Genomic DNA, 16,817 nt, shown 5'->3' with positions numbered 1-16,817 from the left:
CAAGTTATTTTTACTCTGTCATTCTGGACATCAGTATATCTTCAGCTCCCGAAATTTCAACTCTTGCAGAACTTATGAAATCGAATATATCTGTAATTACTACACTTAATGGACCAGAACTATTTTATTATACTTCATTTTCACAATCTGATGTTAGAAGGTGGATTTTTAAAGGAATGTTTTATCCATCTGGAAAAGAAGAAACATGTTTGAAGCAATTGTCTAATTTTCAAAATATTTGCTGTGTTCTTAACGACGGTGCATATCATATTGCGAAATATGAAGTTAAATACGGAAAACTAAATGGAAAAATATTGCAGGAGACTTTTGGAAGTGGATACAGTACATTCACGGCACATTATTTTTCACCCTATGTCAATCGATTTAGGGAAACAATTCTAAAAGCATCGGAATTTGGATTTCTTAAAGATTTCTATAAAAATATTCCACATATATTGAATGATTTACCAAAACCAGAAGAAATTACTAAGGATAAACTGTTACCCATACTGCTTTCTGTACTAGTCATTGGATACTCTCTTGCCATCATTGTTTTTCTTCTTGAAGTAATAACAGCGAAAATGAAAAGCAGATATTCGAGAAAAAAGCCTCTTTATCGATTTGTAAATTAAAAAGATACAACAGAACTTTCCTGATGCGAAAAGATCTTCAAATAGGTAAGACAATTTGAATTTTTAGTATTTTTATTAATATTTAAAGAAAAATGTATTTAATATTATTTTCTCATTTTAGATTCTCGCCAAAGTAGAGCAGGGAAATTGTAGACATTTGGAAGAAAGATGTTATCAATTATCTTTAATAATTTTAATGGTTGATTAACAAGTAAACTAAAATTCATTTATTGAGAAATATTTGTAAAACTAATTTAAATTCTAGTAATTGTTTACCAGAAATTCTCGATATTATTATTAATATTAGTATTATAACTATATTAATCAAATTAGTATTTTAATAATTTACTATATTAATTGTTATTAATAATTAATTCGTTATTTCAATAAAGACAAATTTCAAAAGTCGCAAATGACAACAAATTTTAAATTGGTAATAAAAAAAATTTTAATTACATTTTTTAAGAACAAAAAAACTCTTCATCTGATGGAAGTAAATGCTTAACAAGATTTTGAAATTCTTCCAATGGACAAGGATTTTCACAGTTAAAAATCTTCAATTCTTTTGTAACTGGTGGAATTCCCAAGTAATACAATATCTAGATAGAAAAAAAGAAATATAGAAGTGAGAATTCATTAAATTTAGAAAAATGATTATTTTTACTGAAAACAAAGTTTGATTATAGACACAAAATAATAAATTTGACTCACTTGACATAAAAATAATTGGACATAATTGTTATATTTGAAATAAAATTCACTTGACAACTATTATTTTTACATCTAGATCATTTGACATAAAAATGGAGGAGCGAGTTTTAAAATTGGCCAATCACAATTTTCTTGATAATATCTAATTCGTTATTTTTTAAATTCGCACCAATATTTTCATATTCATATTTTTATTTTATATAATATAATTAAAATAATATATAATATTTTATATAATATTTTATATATAATTTTTTATATAATATTTATATTTTTATGTCAAATGAAATTTTAATGTCAAGTGACTTTTCTTTCAAATAATATTTACGACATATATAAATTTTGTGTCTAATGAAATATTATCTGAAATGGATTTTATATCAAAATGTTGTTTATTTGTAAAAATTTGTCACATATTGTTGTAAAATGAATAAAAATGGGAAATTAAAAATATTCCTCTTATTGCAAGTAAAGAGTAGATTTTTTTTCAGTAAATACCTTTACGTAATAGTTATTGTCAATCAATAATAATTCCATTATTATTGTACTTGTAAATCTTGTTAAAAGCGATTCAGTACTGTTCAAAGCAAGGAGAAAAGCCACAACATTAAGATCGTGTCCACTGTATAAATACAATTTTGGATTACTCTCAACTTTAGGAGAACTTTTAGTTACAGCAGAAATATTTTCCAAAAATTGTCGTAAAAATTTTCCTAAAAGTATCATTTTCATTATAAAAGACGCGCTTCGAAGAAAGGTTCAATATTATTTTGAAGTTATGTTTTTGTTATTTCTATTTTAATTAAAAGCTTCTGCTTCGTTAGATCCAAAATGTTCAATAGAATATCTGATTTCAAGTTTAAATATAATCAAACGGAAGCTTTTAATCAAGATAAATCGGACGCAAACATAATCTATAACTTCTTAGGTTTCTTTGCGGCCCGTCACATATTTACTTGAATCAAAACATTTTTATTTCAATCAATTAAATGGTATTTGCTTCCAATAATGAATTTATTGGTTCAAATACACTTTAATTGATTCGAGTAAATGTAAAAATTATTTTCGTTTAAATAGTAAGTTTATTTGATAATAGACAAATAATCGGTTATTTGAATGAAATTAATAATTTTACCTCCATTAAGTCGTTTCAATAAATTATTGTTATTAATAACTTTTAAAGTTGTTTCAACAACATTTAAGAGTGGTCCAGTTGGAAAATAGTAATCAACCCAATTCGGAAAATGAAATCCAATTGTTTCCAAGCTGTCAAGATCGGCATAAAGACCCGAAAGTTTATCAGGATGATCTAGAGGGTATCCGGTCAGATAACTTAAATTTTGTCCCAATTCATGAAAATCTAATTTTGTTTCTCTTAATTCGGTGCTATTCCATTCCTTATAATATTCGTCTCTAAGTCTAAAAATATATTCCAAAAAAATTTAATATAAATATCAGTGAAGAAAGATAAATATTTTTCTGCAATTTCGTTTTTTGTTACAATTTACAGTGAAGCGTTGGTTGAAATAAATAGTCATCCTCAATAGTTTTGTAGTTTATAGGAATTGGTTGCCAATTTAATTTTTCATTCCAATTTTGATATGAATCGGGAGGATAGAGACTCGTTAAAACAAGCTGCAAACTCATTTTTGTTCGATCTAGATTCGAGCTTAATTCAACATCTTTTGGTAAATAATTACTGCCCAGGAAATCGTCATATAAATTTCGTTGGAAATTTCTTTTTATAACAATTTTTTACTAAAATTTGTAATAGATTACGCAATTAGTTTGTTATAAACAATTATATTGTTGATTGAATTAATACAAAAACGTCAAATTATTAACGCAATGTTAGGGTATTGTTAGGAACAATTTAATTAATTAAAAGAAAAGATACCTATACAATTTTGTGTTAACAGATTCAGATTATTTATTTTTTAAGTGACAGTTGCAAAAAGAGATAAAAAAAGGAACGAGAATTAATTTACGTCACCCCTACTATGGCGACAAATACAAAAACATTATCGAAGGTCGGGAGAATATGATAAACCATATATTTATATTTGCTGATGTCGCTGAAAACTAACTTTTAGATAACTATTTAACCTTTCATCTATGACTTGTGGCTTTTTCATTTTTACCAAAAATTCGTTACGAGTTCTTAGGTCAAACAACAAAATAATTTTTCGTAAAGAGAATTTTTTTTCTTTCTTTGTAAAATCAACAATTTCCGTTATATAAATTGCAGTCTATTTGAATTCGATCGCAGTTAGTTGATACGTTTTTGGTAAAGATGCTGATGAGACTATTCATTTTATTGGGCCTTGTTGCCCTGATTAGAGCCTCTTGCATAATGCGGAGGACGGCCGATATGGGTGAGAAGGACGTTGTGGTAGTCTGCTTTTTTGTTAAGGACCTGAAAGTTGAAATGGCCAAAGTTCCCGACGACGTGAACGTTGTGGCAATGATTATTGTAGAGAGTCAAATACCCAAAGTTGAAGTCGGTGTTTTTGAGAGATTTGGACCGACAATGGAACGATTGGAAATTCAACATTCAGAAGTGGAGGACGTTGAAGATCACGCATTCAAAGGTCTTACTAAGCTTAAAGTTTTAAATATGAGATTAAATAAATTGAAGGAGGTTAGAGCCGGTTGGATGAACGATATGGTTGCATTGACTGATGTCAATATGAATTCAAATCAATTGTCTAAAGTTGATAAAGATGTAGACGTTTCGAAAGTGGTGAACGTTGATGTTGGAGATAATCAATTTAATTGTGTTGTCATGGATATGTTGAATACGATGAAAAATGTTAAAACGTTGAAGGTCGTTATGAATCCATTAAGTTGGAAATGTATGGTTGAATTGGACGATTGGATGAAGAGTCATCCAGATGTTGTTGGCGATTTTGTATCTAAAGATCTTAGTATTGAGCGTTTACTTGTTAATACAAGAGATTGTTTGAAAACTGTAACTGATGTTAATGATGAAGAGGCTGTTGGCGTTTGCGTAGATTCAAAAATGACTATGGTTAGATAATTATTTACGTTCATCTATTTTTTGCTGAAAATTTCTATTAGTGCAAATATTTGGCAGTAATATAAAAAAAAATTTTTTTCGATTCCCTTCCTAGAAATTAATTCAGTGACTGATTTGTTAAAAAAAACTTATGAAAATGTCATCCTTCTTAGAAATTCTTTGAAGTTTGTATAACAACAATTTTATCAGCTGTTAATAAAAACAACACTATTAGAAACATGCTTCAGTAATTTACTTCCTAATTATCATCCTAATCTTCCTGTTAAATGTCCATTTGAAAAATTTCGATTCAGAACTAAAATAGAATTAATCTCCAAAAATTTCGATTCAAAACTAAAATAGAATTAATCTCCAAAAATTTCGATTCAGAACTAAAATAGAATTAATCTCCAAAAATTTAAGGATTTAATTAAAGGGCTTTTTTTATATGATCCAGTCCAGAAATATTCTGCTCACCTCAAGATATGCCTCGCTTCGAAGGAGCTCCCACAAATTCTTTATAGAAGTTTTAAAAAAAATTATTTTCATAAATAAAATATGTCAAAATAAAAGTTCTATTATTGTTTCAGTAATATTCCATCGTTATTTTCCAATTCAACAAGTAGATAATCAAAAGTTTGTCATCATTAATTAATTACTGCAAACCAGCTGATAGAGTTTAAAGTATAGCAAATGTCAAGTGAGAATTTAAATTTACATAACAAAAAGAAAAATTTATCGAGAGTTAAAGATCAAATTATTGCAGTAAATAATCATTCTAATTAAGGTCAATTGTTTTAGAGTGTTTTATCTTTATTGTTATTGTATACATAACATTTGACATTAAAAACATATCTTTGTATAAGTTAACCGTAATCAACATGTTCTATTTACATTGTAATGCAGTTTGTTTTCTTTGCTGTGGAGATTTCTAAATATTTATAGTATTATCATTTGTCAATATGTAGAAAATTACTGTAATATTGTATTTTTTATAAAAATTTTTTTATCTTGTTCATTGTTTTGCAAAAGACATGCAGTGGTTGTTCCAAATATGCCGAAAACGTGGCCAAATAAGTCGTATAATTAAATTTTTATAATAATCATAACTTGGAAATTTTTAAAAAAGCTGATGTTAATTTTTCAAAAAACAAAATGGCGGATCCAATATGGCCGAAATAGATAGAAGAAATTTTCAAGTTTCAAAGAAGTTTGTTATTTAATAAAATTATTAAATTTTGAAAGTTTTTGACATAAAATTATTACTTATAAAATTTAAATGAATAATTTTACATGAATATTTCAAAATTAGTTGAATTTTAAGAAGGGTGCGTTTATAATTTTCATACATAGACGAACTTATCAAAAGGTTTTAATTTGAAATTTTATAAAATTTCAATTTTAAATGAACTTAATTAGAAATTTTAAAGAACATAGATTTTTGAAAACTTATAATAATTCAAATTCTTCTGAAATAAGTTAAGATTATTAATATACATATATATTATATATTTAATTAATTATTAAAATAATTAATTTATAGAAGAATTTTAGTTAAAAACACTTTAAAAAAATCGAATTTCGAAAAAGTTACAAATAATTGCAGACATTCAGTGATTTTCAAAATTAATAAAATTTTTCAAAAAAATTCAATTATATATTCAAAAGTTTTTAAAAATTCTTGTCAAAATTTAAATTATCTTTGTGAATAATAAAATTCTTCTTTGAAACTCAATTATTTTCAGAAAATTTAATAAAGTTCTTGACAAAATTTCAATTATTTTCAAAAATTTTAATAAAATTAAATATTATTAAATAAACTATTTATTATTTTTATTTAAATAATTTAATTCTCGTTGAATTTTTTAATAGATATTTATTTGAAAATAAATTTTCGTAAAATTGAATTGTAAACAAATGAATTTGAAAATTTTCAAAGGCACATTTTTTAAAAAATTATAAAAAAAATAGTTGTTTTAGAAAAGAATTTTAGTTAAAAATTCTTGAAAATAATAATTGAATTGAAATGATGAAAACAATAAAATTTTTGTGGCAATCCTGTAAACATTTTGCATAAAAATTTCTTAACATTAAAAATTTTTTAAATTTTTGAAATCTTTGGGTCTTTAATTCAAGGTGTCTATTATTTTCGTTCAACAAAATTCCTGGTTATTTCTTTTCTCATCAAATTTGTTTAATTTCGAACATAAATAAATGTACAAATGGATTCAAAAAATTTTTATTAGAGTTTTTATGAATAATTAAATTCTTTTGACGAGTTTCTTTAAATATTTTGAAAATAATTTTTTTTTAAATAATTTTAATTAAAAATTTGGAAAATAATTGAATTAAACAAACAATTTTTTCAATTCTTTAAAATAATCTTGTCCGTTCATAATTATATTTGAAAATTTGATTAATTCAATTTTATTAAAAATGTATTGATATATAGGTACTAATTTAATTTCTGCAAAGAAATTTACTATTTTTTTTAAGTAATTGAATCCTTTCAAAGAATGTTATTATTTATGAAAATAATTAAATGTTTGCGTAGAATTTAAAAAAATTTTTTGAAAATAATTGAATTGTGGAGAACAATTTTTAATTATTTATAAAGATAATTTTAACTTTGAGAAGAATTTAAAAAAAAATTTTAATAATTGAATTTTTGCGAAGAATTTTATTACTTTTGAAAATAATTATTGAATTCCATTGTAGAATTTTATTATTTATGAAAATAATTGAATTTTTTGAATTTAGTAAATCTGCATAATTTTGCTATATTTATGGAAATAATTGAATTATTGAGAAGAATTTTTTTTTTACAGTTTCTAGAAATAATTGAATTCTTTCGATGAATTTTAATAAAATTTTTTAAAAACTTTGTGAAAATTTAATTTTTATTAAAAAATTTTAAAGTGTATATCTTTTTTTTAAATTAACTAATAAAAATTTTAATTATTAATCTTCGTACTAAGAAATATGAATACATTAGAATGTGACTCTTTATAAAATTCAATTTTTTTTATCAATTATTAAATTTAAAATCTTTTGAAAATTCGATTTGTTAAAAAGTTTTTAATAAAATTCTTTAACAAATTTAATTATTTCATTTATTTTCAGTTGAAATTCACAAAATTTCTATTAATTGGATAATTGTTTTTAAATTTATTTACATATGTATATACTATAATTATTTGAATCAGTGACTGACTTTTTACTATCAAATTAATTATTTTTAACTAATATTCAAATTTAGAGAACATTGTAAATATCTATAAAAATTGAAATAAAAAGCGATTTTTTAAACACAAATTAAAATAATAAATTTTTTTTTAATTTGATTAAAAAAATTCCCGGTTTGGCATAATAAAATTCCTGGCTTATTCCCGGTTAGTAGACACCCTGTAATTGCAAGTCCAGCCATAGATATTCAAAGAATAAAATAATTATATTGGATCATATCTGTGTTTTCAATATCTTGTGCATTAGGAATATTAAATATATTTTCCTAATCATCAAAGTATAATTATAATAATTAAAAATATCATAAAAGCTGACGTTTCTATTTTTTTAAATGATAAACGATCAATTGTTATTAACCTTAAGATAGTATATAATAATATTTTCATCAAACAGTTTTTCTTTCATTTTTCCATATGTAATTATTCTTTTGGGGTCAATTCAAAAACATAATAACCTAAAGGATCATCTAATGTCAAATCTTCCAACTGATACCAGATGTCTATAAATTAATTTCCATTCACACATATAAAATCAGTCGAATTATTTCACTATATCAAAATGAAGCTACTCATTATTTGCTCCCTCTTATTATCAGCAATTGTGCTTTCAAACGCCGTTTGCAATAGAAACGTAATAAAGTATCATGGTGAAGATGTTGTTGTTTGGTTTTGCATTAGATCAAAGGATGTTGCTGCCGATATGGCAAGAGCGCCAAAGGACGTTAAGGTAGTTGTTGTTGCATATTCAGATGTTGGAGTTTTAAAGAATGACGTTATGACACCAGTGGCGGACAATGTTCGTGTTTTGTCAATTGTTCATTCAAATATGATGGACATGGAGGACGACGCATTGAAGGGTATGGTTAATTTAAAGAGACTCGTTGTTTCACATAATAAATTGAAGAAAGTGAAAGCAGCATGGTTTAAGGATGCGGTTAATGTTCGAATGGTCGACTTCTCCGATAATGAAGTTGAAGTTGTTGAAGACGACGTTGCCGAGCTTTGGAAGAATGTTGAAATGATGCATATGTCTGGTAATGATGTTAAATGTGTTTCCGTCGATTTTATGAATCATATGACGAAATTGAAACACGTTGATATGGAAATGAATCCTTGGCATATGAGATGCTTTAAGGATTTAATGGTTTGGATGAAGGAGAAGGAACTTATTAGTGAGAAATTTGGAAAATTAGTCAATAGCAAAATGATGGTACAAGTTGATGTTTGTGTTAAGGAAATGAAAAAGGACGATAAAGTTGATGATGTTGTGGTAGACAAATGTGTTATGGATTTTCTCGATAAAATGATGGTCGACAAGGAAGTAGACGTAGTTGTTTAAATTTTTTTTACTTTACTTGTTACCTATCATCTTCAAAATGTTCCAAAATTTCTGTATATTCTGTAACAAATTATTTATACCAGCAAATACATATTTTTTTAAACATACAACATTTCTTCGGAAAATTATTTTTATTTCCCTTTTAGGTCATCATCCTCTGAATTTTCAATCAAATAGAAGTGACATAAAGTTATAATAATATAATCAAGTAGATAAATAGTCTCCTGCTATCTTTATACATAACAAATGGGCGTATATGTCTGTTAAAGTATTTTGACTCTGCAATGCTTTAATAAATGTCCAGCTCTTATTGAAATCTGTTTTCTAAAATTGAAATCAAATGAAATTTGTATTGAAAACAAATTAAAAATCATCAACAATGGCATATCGTAATTATTACGCTCTTACGCTTTTAATCTTAATTCCCAATTGTCTCTGTATCATGAACACAAGTAGTGCGCTTCTCAAACAAGTGAACGTGGTAAATAAAATTTAATAATTCTCCATTCTATATTTTTCTGTAAAAAAAAAAAATTTCTTTGAAAAGAGAACAAAAATATTAAGTCTGTTATAATATGTCAAGCTATTTCGTCACGGCGATCGAACACCACTGAAAATATACCCGACGATTCCATTCACACCTGATCATTATTTTCCCGCTGGTCCTGGACAATTAACCATTGTAAGTATCAAAGCTTTATTATGAAAAATTTTAAAGAACTTAAATTTTTAAAAAAACTTTAATAATTCAAATTCTTTAGAAAAAAATTCAATTATTTAAAAATTTGTCAATAAAATTCTTTATGAGAATTCAATTTTAAGAAAAGTTCAATTATTCAATAAACTCTTGTATTTAAATAATTTAATTTTCGTAGAATTTTCTAATATACATATTTAATTGAAAAATTTTCGAATAATGGAAATTTCATGTAAAATTGAATTGTAAACAAATGGATTTAAAAAATCGCAAAGAATTTAATTTTTTAGAATTCAAATTTTGTTATTTCTAACAGAGAGGAAAACAGAGAGCCTACGAATTAGGAAAAATCCTACGAAATTTATATGACGATTTCCTGGGCAGTACTTATTTACCAAAAGATGTTGAATCTTTAAGCTCGAATCTAGATCGAACAAAAATGACTTTACAACTTGTTTTAGCGAGTCTCTATCCTCCCGATTCATATCAAAATTGGAATGAAAAATTAAATTGGCAACCAATTCCTATAAACTACAAAACTATTGAGGATGACTATTTATTTCAACCAACGCTTCACTGTAAATTGTAACAGAAAACGAAATTTGCAGAAAAATATTTATTTTTCTTCACTGATATTTTTATATTAAATTTTTTTGGAATATATTTTTAGACTTAGAGACGAATATTATAAGGAATGGAATAGCACCGAATTAAGAAAAACAAAATTAGATTTTCATGAATTGGGACAAAATTTAAGTTATCTGACCGGATACCCTCTAGATCATCCTGATAAACTTTCGGGTCTTTATGCCGATCTTGACAGCTTGGAAACAATTGGATTTCATTTTCCGAATTGGGTTAATTACTATTTTCCAACTGGACCACTCTTCAATGTTGTTGAAACAACTTTAAAAGTTATTAATAACAATAATTTATTGAAACGACTTAATGGAGGTAAAATTATTAATTTCATTCAAATAACCGATTATTTGTCTATTATCAAATAAACACTTACTTTAATCGAAAATAATTTTTACATTTTACTTGAATCAATTAAAGTGTTTTTGAACCAATAAATTCATTATTGGAAGCAAATACCATTTAATTGATTGAAATAAAAATTTTTTAATTCAAGTAAATATGTGACGGGCCGCAAAGAAACCTAAGAAGTTATAGATTATGTTTGCGTCCGATTTATCTTGATTAGAAGCTTCCGTTTGATTATATTCAAACTTGAAATTAGATTTTATTGAATATTTTGGATCTTACGAAGCAGAAGCTTTTAATTAAAATAGAAATAACAAAAACATAACTTCAAAATAATATTGAACCTTTCTTCGAAGCGCGTCTTTTATAATGAAAATGATACTTTTAGGAAAATTTTTACGACAATTTTTGGAAAATATTTCTGCTGTAACTAAAAGTTCTCCTAAAGTTGAGAGTAATCCAAAATTGTATTTATACAGTGGACACGATCTTAATGTTGTGGCTTTTCTCCTTGCTTTGAACAGTACTGAATCGCTTTTAACAAGATTTACAAGTACAATAATAATGGAATTATTATTGATTGACAATAACTATTACGTAAAGGTATTTACTGAAAAAAAATCTACTCTTTACTTGCAATAAGAGGAATATTTTTAATTTCCCATTTTTATTCATTTTACAACAATATGTGACAAATTTTTACAAATAAACAACATTTTGATATAAAATCCATTTCAGATAATATTTCATTAGACACAAAATTTATATATGTCGTAAATATTATTTGAAAGAAAAGTCACTTGACATTAAAATTTCATTTGACATAAAAATATAAATATTATATAAAAAATTATATATAAAATATTATATAAAATATTATATATTATTTTAATTATATTATATAAAATAAAAATATGAATATGAAAATATTGGCACAAATTTAAAAAATAACGAATTAGATATTATCAAGAAAATTGTGATTGGCCAATTTTAAAATTCGCTCCTCCATTTTTATGTCAAATGATCTAGATGTAAAAATAATAGTTGTCAAGTGAATTTTATTTCAAGTATAACAATTATGTCCAATTATTTTTATGTCAAGTGAGTCAAATTTATTATTTTGTGTCTATAATCAAACTTTTTTTTCAGTAAAAATAATCATTTTTCTAAATTTAATGAATTCTCACTTCTATATTTCTTTTTTTCTATCTAGATATTGTATTACTTGGGAATTCCACCAGTTACAAAAGAATTGAAGATTTTTAACTGTGAAAATCCTTGTCCATTGCAAGAATTTCAAAATCTTGTTAAGCATTTACTTCCATCAGATGAAGAGTTTTTTTGTTCTTAAAAATGTAATTAAAATTTTTTTTATTACGAATCTAAAATTTGTTGTCATTTGCGACTTTTGAAATTTGTCTTTATTGAAATAATGAATTAATTATTAATAACAATTAATATAGTAAATTATTAAAATACTAATTTGATTAATATAGTCATAATACTAATATTAATAATAATATCGAGAATTTCTGGTAAACAATTACTAGAATTTAAATTAGTTTTACAAATATTTCTCAATAAATGAATTTTAGTTTACTTGTTAATCAACCATTAAAATTATTAAAGATAATTGATAACATCTTTCTTCCAAATGTCTACAATTTCCCTGCTCTACTTTGGCGAGAATCTAAAATGAGAAAATAATATTAAATACTTTTTTCTTTAAATATTAATAAGAATATTAAAAATTCAAATTGTCTTACCTATTAGAAGATCTTTTCGCATCAGGAAAGTTCTGTTGTATCTTTTTAATTGACAAATCGATAAAGAGGCTTTTTCCTTGAATATCTGCTTTTAATTTTCGCTGTTATTACTTCAAGAAGAAAAACAATGATGGCAAGAGAGTATCCAATGACTAGTACAGAAAGCAGTATGGGTAACAGTTTATCCTTAGTAATTTCTTCTGGTTTTGGTATATCACTCAGTACATGTGGAATATTCTTATAGAAATCTTCAAGGAATCCAAATTCAGATGCTTTTAGAATTATTTCCCTAAATCGATTGACATATGGTGATAAATAATGTGCCGTGAATGTACTGTATCCACTTGCAACAGTCTCCTGCAATATTTTTCCATTTAGTTTTCCGTATTTAACTTCATATTCCGCAATATGATAAGCACCGTCTTTAAGAATACAGCAAATATTTTGAAAATTAGACAATTGCTTCAAACATGTTTCTTCGTCTCCAGATGGATAAACTATTTCTTTCAAAATCCACCTTTTAACATCAGATTGTGAAAATAAAGTATAATATAATAGTTCTGCTCCATTAAGTGTAGTAATTACAGATATATTCGTATTCATAAGTTCTGCAAGAGTTGAAATTTCGGGAGTTGATTTTAAGCTGACGTCCAAAATGACGGAGTAAAAATAACTTGTATAGACAATGCATGTAATTAACAGTGAGCCGAAAATTGTTCTTTCTGTTAAAGTAAGTGGTTCCTCGGATGTTCCCATTCCGATTACAATCTGAAAGATGCTTAACGTTTGCCAAGCTCTCTTCTTGAATTTTAATAAAAATACTGCGAGTCGCATTACGCTAATCATACAAATCGTTGCTAGGATCATATGCCAAATTTGTTCTGAAACTTCAATGCCTTCGTTACATTTTAATCCTTTTGGAATAACAACATTTATTCTAACAATATTAAGAACTACGATTTGCTGACAAAAACAATTAAGTTCATTATTCGATTGAAATAGTTCTTGCAAACTTATCGTCAAATCCGATAAGCTTAAAATATTTTTAAGTAATATATCTTTTTTTTTATCGTTGTCTGCTTCAAAATATGTCTTGCTTGCAATATCTATAAATTGTGTCACATTTGATTTAAAATTCATTGCCTTTTCAAGAATGTCTAGTAATTTCATGGAACTGTTGTATTCAACTTCAGATGAATCATAAACAGATTTACAGTCTACTTCTAATCTATATCCATTGAGATTCTGCAATTTATTTGGAAACCATTCACTTTTTGCTGACAGCAATTCGTGGGAATAATTTTGATTAAAAGGATTTAGGTGACTCAGAAATGATGACATTAAGGAACTTGATTTGATTATTTTATGCGGTTGTTCATTACTGTATGTCAGTAAGGTAAAGTCTAAATACTTTAATCTCCAGGCAGTAGATAAAATTCTTTCAATAATCGTATAATTTGAGGATGCGGAATTTAGAATTAATATTTTATGTTGAATTTCCCGTCGATAATAAAGTCCATTAAGTTGATAAATATCCGTAAAAAAAAGGAAATCAAAGTCCAGTTTTGACATTTCGTAAACCAGCAGTGAAGGACCAGCTTTTTTGTAAAGATTCTTTGGCATCTCTAACCTTGGATCTGTGAGTAAAATTGTTTCCAAATCGTTATAACTAAAGATTACAGATGGAAAGTGGGAATTGACACTCGTTATGGTTGATTGTAGTATTGGGTCCGTAATATTTTGCACATCGTCAACAATGAATATAACTTGATGTAGTTTTGATTCTTCTTTTAAATGCTTTAGCAGTCCATCGATGTAACCATTTGTTGGTGAGGTATCTTGAATTCCTCTTAGAAAAATAAACGTAACCAAATATATGTTAATGACTTTCATCCTTAACAACCGATTTCTTCAAATGATAGAAATAGACTGCAATGAATTTGATGTCGTAACAAGAAATTCTAATTGAATCTTTTGTGTAATAAGATGTAAGGAAAAAAGACTTTTGAAATACATTGTTATCAATAAAAATTAATTAAATTGAATGAGATCGGAATTATTTAATTCTGATTCTTTTCTAAATCTAAATAATAACTGTCTTATTATATATAATAACAAAATAATAAAATATTACAATAAATAGGAAATTACTATCGATTTCTATTGTATTCATATAACAAATAAAAACCCTCTTTTTATTTTAGATGTGTCGACAGGACAATTTTCTGTTAAAGGGGGATTCAATAATTGTAAAGATAAATTCGGCGTAGAAATTCATTTCATAAATAATTATTGCCAAAAACGGCCTTGGCACTTCGAGAACTGCGCCTGTAAATCTTTAGGATTTACTATTAAAGAATTTTTTAACACAAAAAAATTTCGATTTTTTGAAGTTTCTACAGTGGTCAAACACCTTAAAAAAATACATATAATATTTTTAAAAAATATTAATTATAATTAATTATAATTAATTATAATTGTTGAAAATAATGGAATTTAATTAATATTTTAAATAAAATATTTTGTATTCTTTCGAGAAATTTTATTAAAATTCTATTGAAAATAATTGAATTGATCTCAAGAATTTTATTATTTATGAGAATAATGAAATTCTTGCTAAAAATATTATTAAAATTTTTGAAAAATAATAAACAGTAATATTTAATTATTAACTTTTGAGAAAAGGTCACAAATATATCTCTGTTCTTTTCTAACTCATGCTTTGCGTTCGCGAATAAAGTCCAACGCACAATAGGTTCGCGAAAGTCGTTCGCGAACGAGACGCATGAGATAGACAAGGACACAAATATATCTCTGTCCTTTTCTAACTCATGCTTTGTGTTCGCGAATAACGTTCGCCAGCAGTTGTGTTCAGACCTTTAATGTAAGTTGCAACTCTCGTCAATTGTGAATTCGACTTAATAGTTTTAATTTGGAAAGTGAGATACTATGAACGAGCTTAAATTTAAAGCCCGTTTCAGTGATTTCCTTCCTTTCCTATAAAATATTTGTTTATATTTCCTTTCAAAAGTGAGGTTAGAAATTTAATATAAAAAATGTCAAAAGTACAGTAAAATTTCATAAAATCTAAAAAATATTTAATTCGCAAAAACTCATTAAAAATAGTGTAAAAATCGGTTTTAAAAAGGAAGTGTAAAAGAATAAATGGAAGAATTCGAAGACGATTCTCGTGGTGGTTTTTCCAAATCAGAAATACCATCACCAAAATTAAAGAAAACATTAATTGCCGAATCGGATTTTTATGGTGAAACAAAAATCAAATCACTACGAACAACTTATACGTGGTCATTGAAAAATTTCGAATCTCTTGTTAAAATAAAAAATCACATTGACACCACATCATTTATATTAAATGACGATTCAAATGTCCAATGTTTTTTAAGTGCAAATTTCAATGAATGGATGTCAATTTATCTCACATTCAATACAAAAGTACCGCCGACTCACAATTATGAAATTACCATTCATACAATCAATGAAAATATGACGAGTTCATTTCACGAAGTTGCCTACGCGCGTAATATTATCAAAGGCGATAAGGTGTGTTTCAAAAAATTTCTCCTCGTCGACAAGGAGGAATCGAGTAATTTCCTCGTGAGTGGAAATTTATTTCTTTTGTGCGAAATCTCAAGAATGGATTCAACATTTATTTGTCGTAATAATGTTATTGAATGTCTGGAAAATGATATTGCCGACGATATGGCAATAATTCTTCGCAATAATCTTTTAACTGACGTTACACTCACAGTGATGGGTAAAGAATATCGAGCGCACAAATGTATTTTAGCGGCAAGATCGCCGGTATTTTTGGCAATGTTTCAAATTAATATGCTCGAAAATATGGAGAGTGAAATTATTATTGAGGACACTGATAATGAGTGCGTGGAGAAAATGTTGCAGTTCATTTATTCGGATAAAGTCGATAATATTGAGAAGGATACGGAGAAATTATTGGAACTCTCGGATAAATATGATATTAAGGGATTAAAATTATTGTGCGCACAGGAATTATGTAAAAATATTGATGTTGACACTGCCCTCGATGTTCTTGTTTGGTCGGATAAATGTAATTCACCCGAATTGAGAGAACGTGCTTTTAATTTTATTCGCAATCATATGAAAAGTATTCTCGAATCAGAGGCCTACAATAATTTTGTTCAGAATCATTCGAATTTACTCAAGGAACTATTCGCTCATATCTCGACGCCAAAAATGAAGAAAATAAAATTGGAAATTTAAGTTTTTTTTTTTGTTTTCGAGTAAATTCTTTGTATTTGTATTTTAATTTTTGCAATTTTCATTTTCAATTCGAATATTTGAAAAAAAGTCTCGTATTTTTTTTTTTTTAAATTTTGAGGTAAAAATTAAATACTTTTTTCTAAAAATATTTATACGTCGTC

At 26.0% G+C, this 16,817-nt stretch overlaps 6 protein-coding genes across 7 annotated transcripts; 4 read left to right on the top strand and 2 right to left on the bottom strand.

Annotated features, from left to right (window-relative positions):
- Positions 1–1,093: 1,093 nt before the first annotated feature.
- Positions 1,094–3,377, bottom strand: LOC122503512 (venom acid phosphatase Acph-1-like). The gene is made up of 5 exons (XM_043614082.1): positions 3,241–3,377; positions 2,845–3,101; positions 2,479–2,762; positions 1,842–2,056; positions 1,094–1,231 (listed from the first exon to the last, which is right to left on the bottom strand). The coding sequence occupies exons 2-5, from the start codon at positions 2,988–2,990 to the stop codon at positions 1,094–1,096; spliced, it is 783 nt and encodes a 260-aa protein (XP_043470017.1). The 5' UTR covers positions 2,991–3,101; positions 3,241–3,377.
- Positions 3,378–3,594: 217 nt separating this feature from the next.
- LOC122503491 (leucine-rich repeat LGI family member 2-like) lies at positions 3,595–4,600 on the top strand. Its single transcript, XM_043614058.1, has one exon. It carries the CDS (start codon positions 3,637–3,639, stop codon positions 4,381–4,383), a length of 747 nt encoding a protein of 248 aa, XP_043469993.1. The 5' UTR covers positions 3,595–3,636; the 3' UTR covers positions 4,384–4,600.
- Positions 4,601–8,130: 3,530 nt separating this feature from the next.
- On the top strand, positions 8,131–9,053 carry LOC122503490 (nyctalopin-like). The gene has a single exon (XM_043614057.1). It carries the CDS (start codon positions 8,167–8,169, stop codon positions 8,944–8,946), a length of 780 nt encoding a protein of 259 aa, XP_043469992.1. The 5' UTR covers positions 8,131–8,166; the 3' UTR covers positions 8,947–9,053.
- Positions 9,054–9,192: 139 nt separating this feature from the next.
- On the top strand, positions 9,193–14,789 carry LOC122503487 (venom acid phosphatase Acph-1-like). 2 transcript variants are annotated; one of them, XM_043614053.1, is made up of 7 exons: positions 9,193–9,427; positions 9,530–9,628; positions 9,960–10,228; positions 10,314–10,597; positions 11,019–11,233; positions 11,844–11,985; positions 14,601–14,789. In XM_043614053.1, the coding sequence occupies exons 1-6, from the start codon at positions 9,326–9,328 to the stop codon at positions 11,979–11,981; spliced, it is 1,107 nt and encodes a 368-aa protein (XP_043469988.1). In that variant the 5' UTR covers positions 9,193–9,325; the 3' UTR covers positions 11,982–11,985; positions 14,601–14,789. The 2 variants fall into 2 exon arrangements, with proteins under 2 accessions (XP_043469988.1, XP_043469987.1); XM_043614052.1 differs by lacking the exon at positions 14,601–14,789 and having other exon boundaries at positions 11,844–12,237.
- LOC122503484 lies at positions 12,232–14,386 on the bottom strand. Its single transcript, XM_043614049.1, has 2 exons — positions 12,397–14,386; positions 12,232–12,320 (listed from the first exon to the last, which is right to left on the bottom strand). The coding sequence occupies exon 1, from the start codon at positions 14,287–14,289 to the stop codon at positions 12,442–12,444; it is 1,848 nt and encodes a 615-aa protein (XP_043469984.1). The 5' UTR covers positions 14,290–14,386; the 3' UTR covers positions 12,232–12,320; positions 12,397–12,441.
- Positions 14,790–15,362: 573 nt separating the features above from the next.
- LOC122503488 (protein roadkill-like) lies at positions 15,363–16,669 on the top strand. Its single transcript, XM_043614054.1, has one exon. It carries the CDS (start codon positions 15,562–15,564, stop codon positions 16,654–16,656), a length of 1,095 nt encoding a protein of 364 aa, XP_043469989.1. The 5' UTR covers positions 15,363–15,561; the 3' UTR covers positions 16,657–16,669.
- Positions 16,670–16,817: the final 148 nt, after the last annotated feature.

Source organism: Leptopilina heterotoma, unplaced genomic scaffold (genome assembly GCF_015476425.1).
Source record: "Leptopilina heterotoma isolate Lh14 unplaced genomic scaffold, ASM1547642v1 Lhet_263, whole genome shotgun sequence".
Taxonomy (NCBI): domain Eukaryota; kingdom Metazoa; phylum Arthropoda; class Insecta; order Hymenoptera; family Figitidae; genus Leptopilina; species Leptopilina heterotoma.
The sequence above is the reverse complement of the archived record's forward strand: the minus strand, read 5'-3'. Positions and strand labels throughout refer to the sequence as shown.

Excerpts from the sequence above, each read along its gene's own strand:
- LOC122503512 (XM_043614082.1), bottom strand. The coding sequence starts at position 2,990 with ATGAGTTTGCAGCTTGTTTTAACGAGTCTCTATCCTCCCGATTCATAT. Across the intron at positions 2,763-2,844 it reads CCAACGCTTCACTGTAAATT|ACTTAGAGACGAATATTATA; the intron begins GTAACAAAAAAC and ends ATATATTTTTAG. Across the intron at positions 1,232-1,841 it reads ACAATAACTATTACGTAAAG|ATATTGTATTACTTGGGAAT; the intron begins GTATTTACTGAA and ends TTTTCTATCTAG.
- LOC122503491 (XM_043614058.1), top strand. The coding sequence starts at position 3,637 with ATGCTGATGAGACTATTCATTTTATTGGGCCTTGTTGCCCTGATTAGA.
- LOC122503490 (XM_043614057.1), top strand. The coding sequence starts at position 8,167 with ATGAAGCTACTCATTATTTGCTCCCTCTTATTATCAGCAATTGTGCTT.
- LOC122503487 (XM_043614053.1), top strand. The coding sequence starts at position 9,326 with ATGGCATATCGTAATTATTACGCTCTTACGCTTTTAATCTTAATTCCC. Across the intron at positions 10,598-11,018 it reads ATTGAAACGACTTAATGGAG|GAAAATTTTTACGACAATTT; the intron begins GTAAAATTATTA and ends TGATACTTTTAG. Across the intron at positions 11,234-11,843 it reads ACAATAACTATTACGTAAAG|ATATTGTATTACTTGGGAAT; the intron begins GTATTTACTGAA and ends TTTTCTATCTAG.
- LOC122503484 (XM_043614049.1), bottom strand. The coding sequence starts at position 14,289 with ATGAAAGTCATTAACATATATTTGGTTACGTTTATTTTTCTAAGAGGA.
- LOC122503488 (XM_043614054.1), top strand. The coding sequence starts at position 15,562 with ATGGAAGAATTCGAAGACGATTCTCGTGGTGGTTTTTCCAAATCAGAA.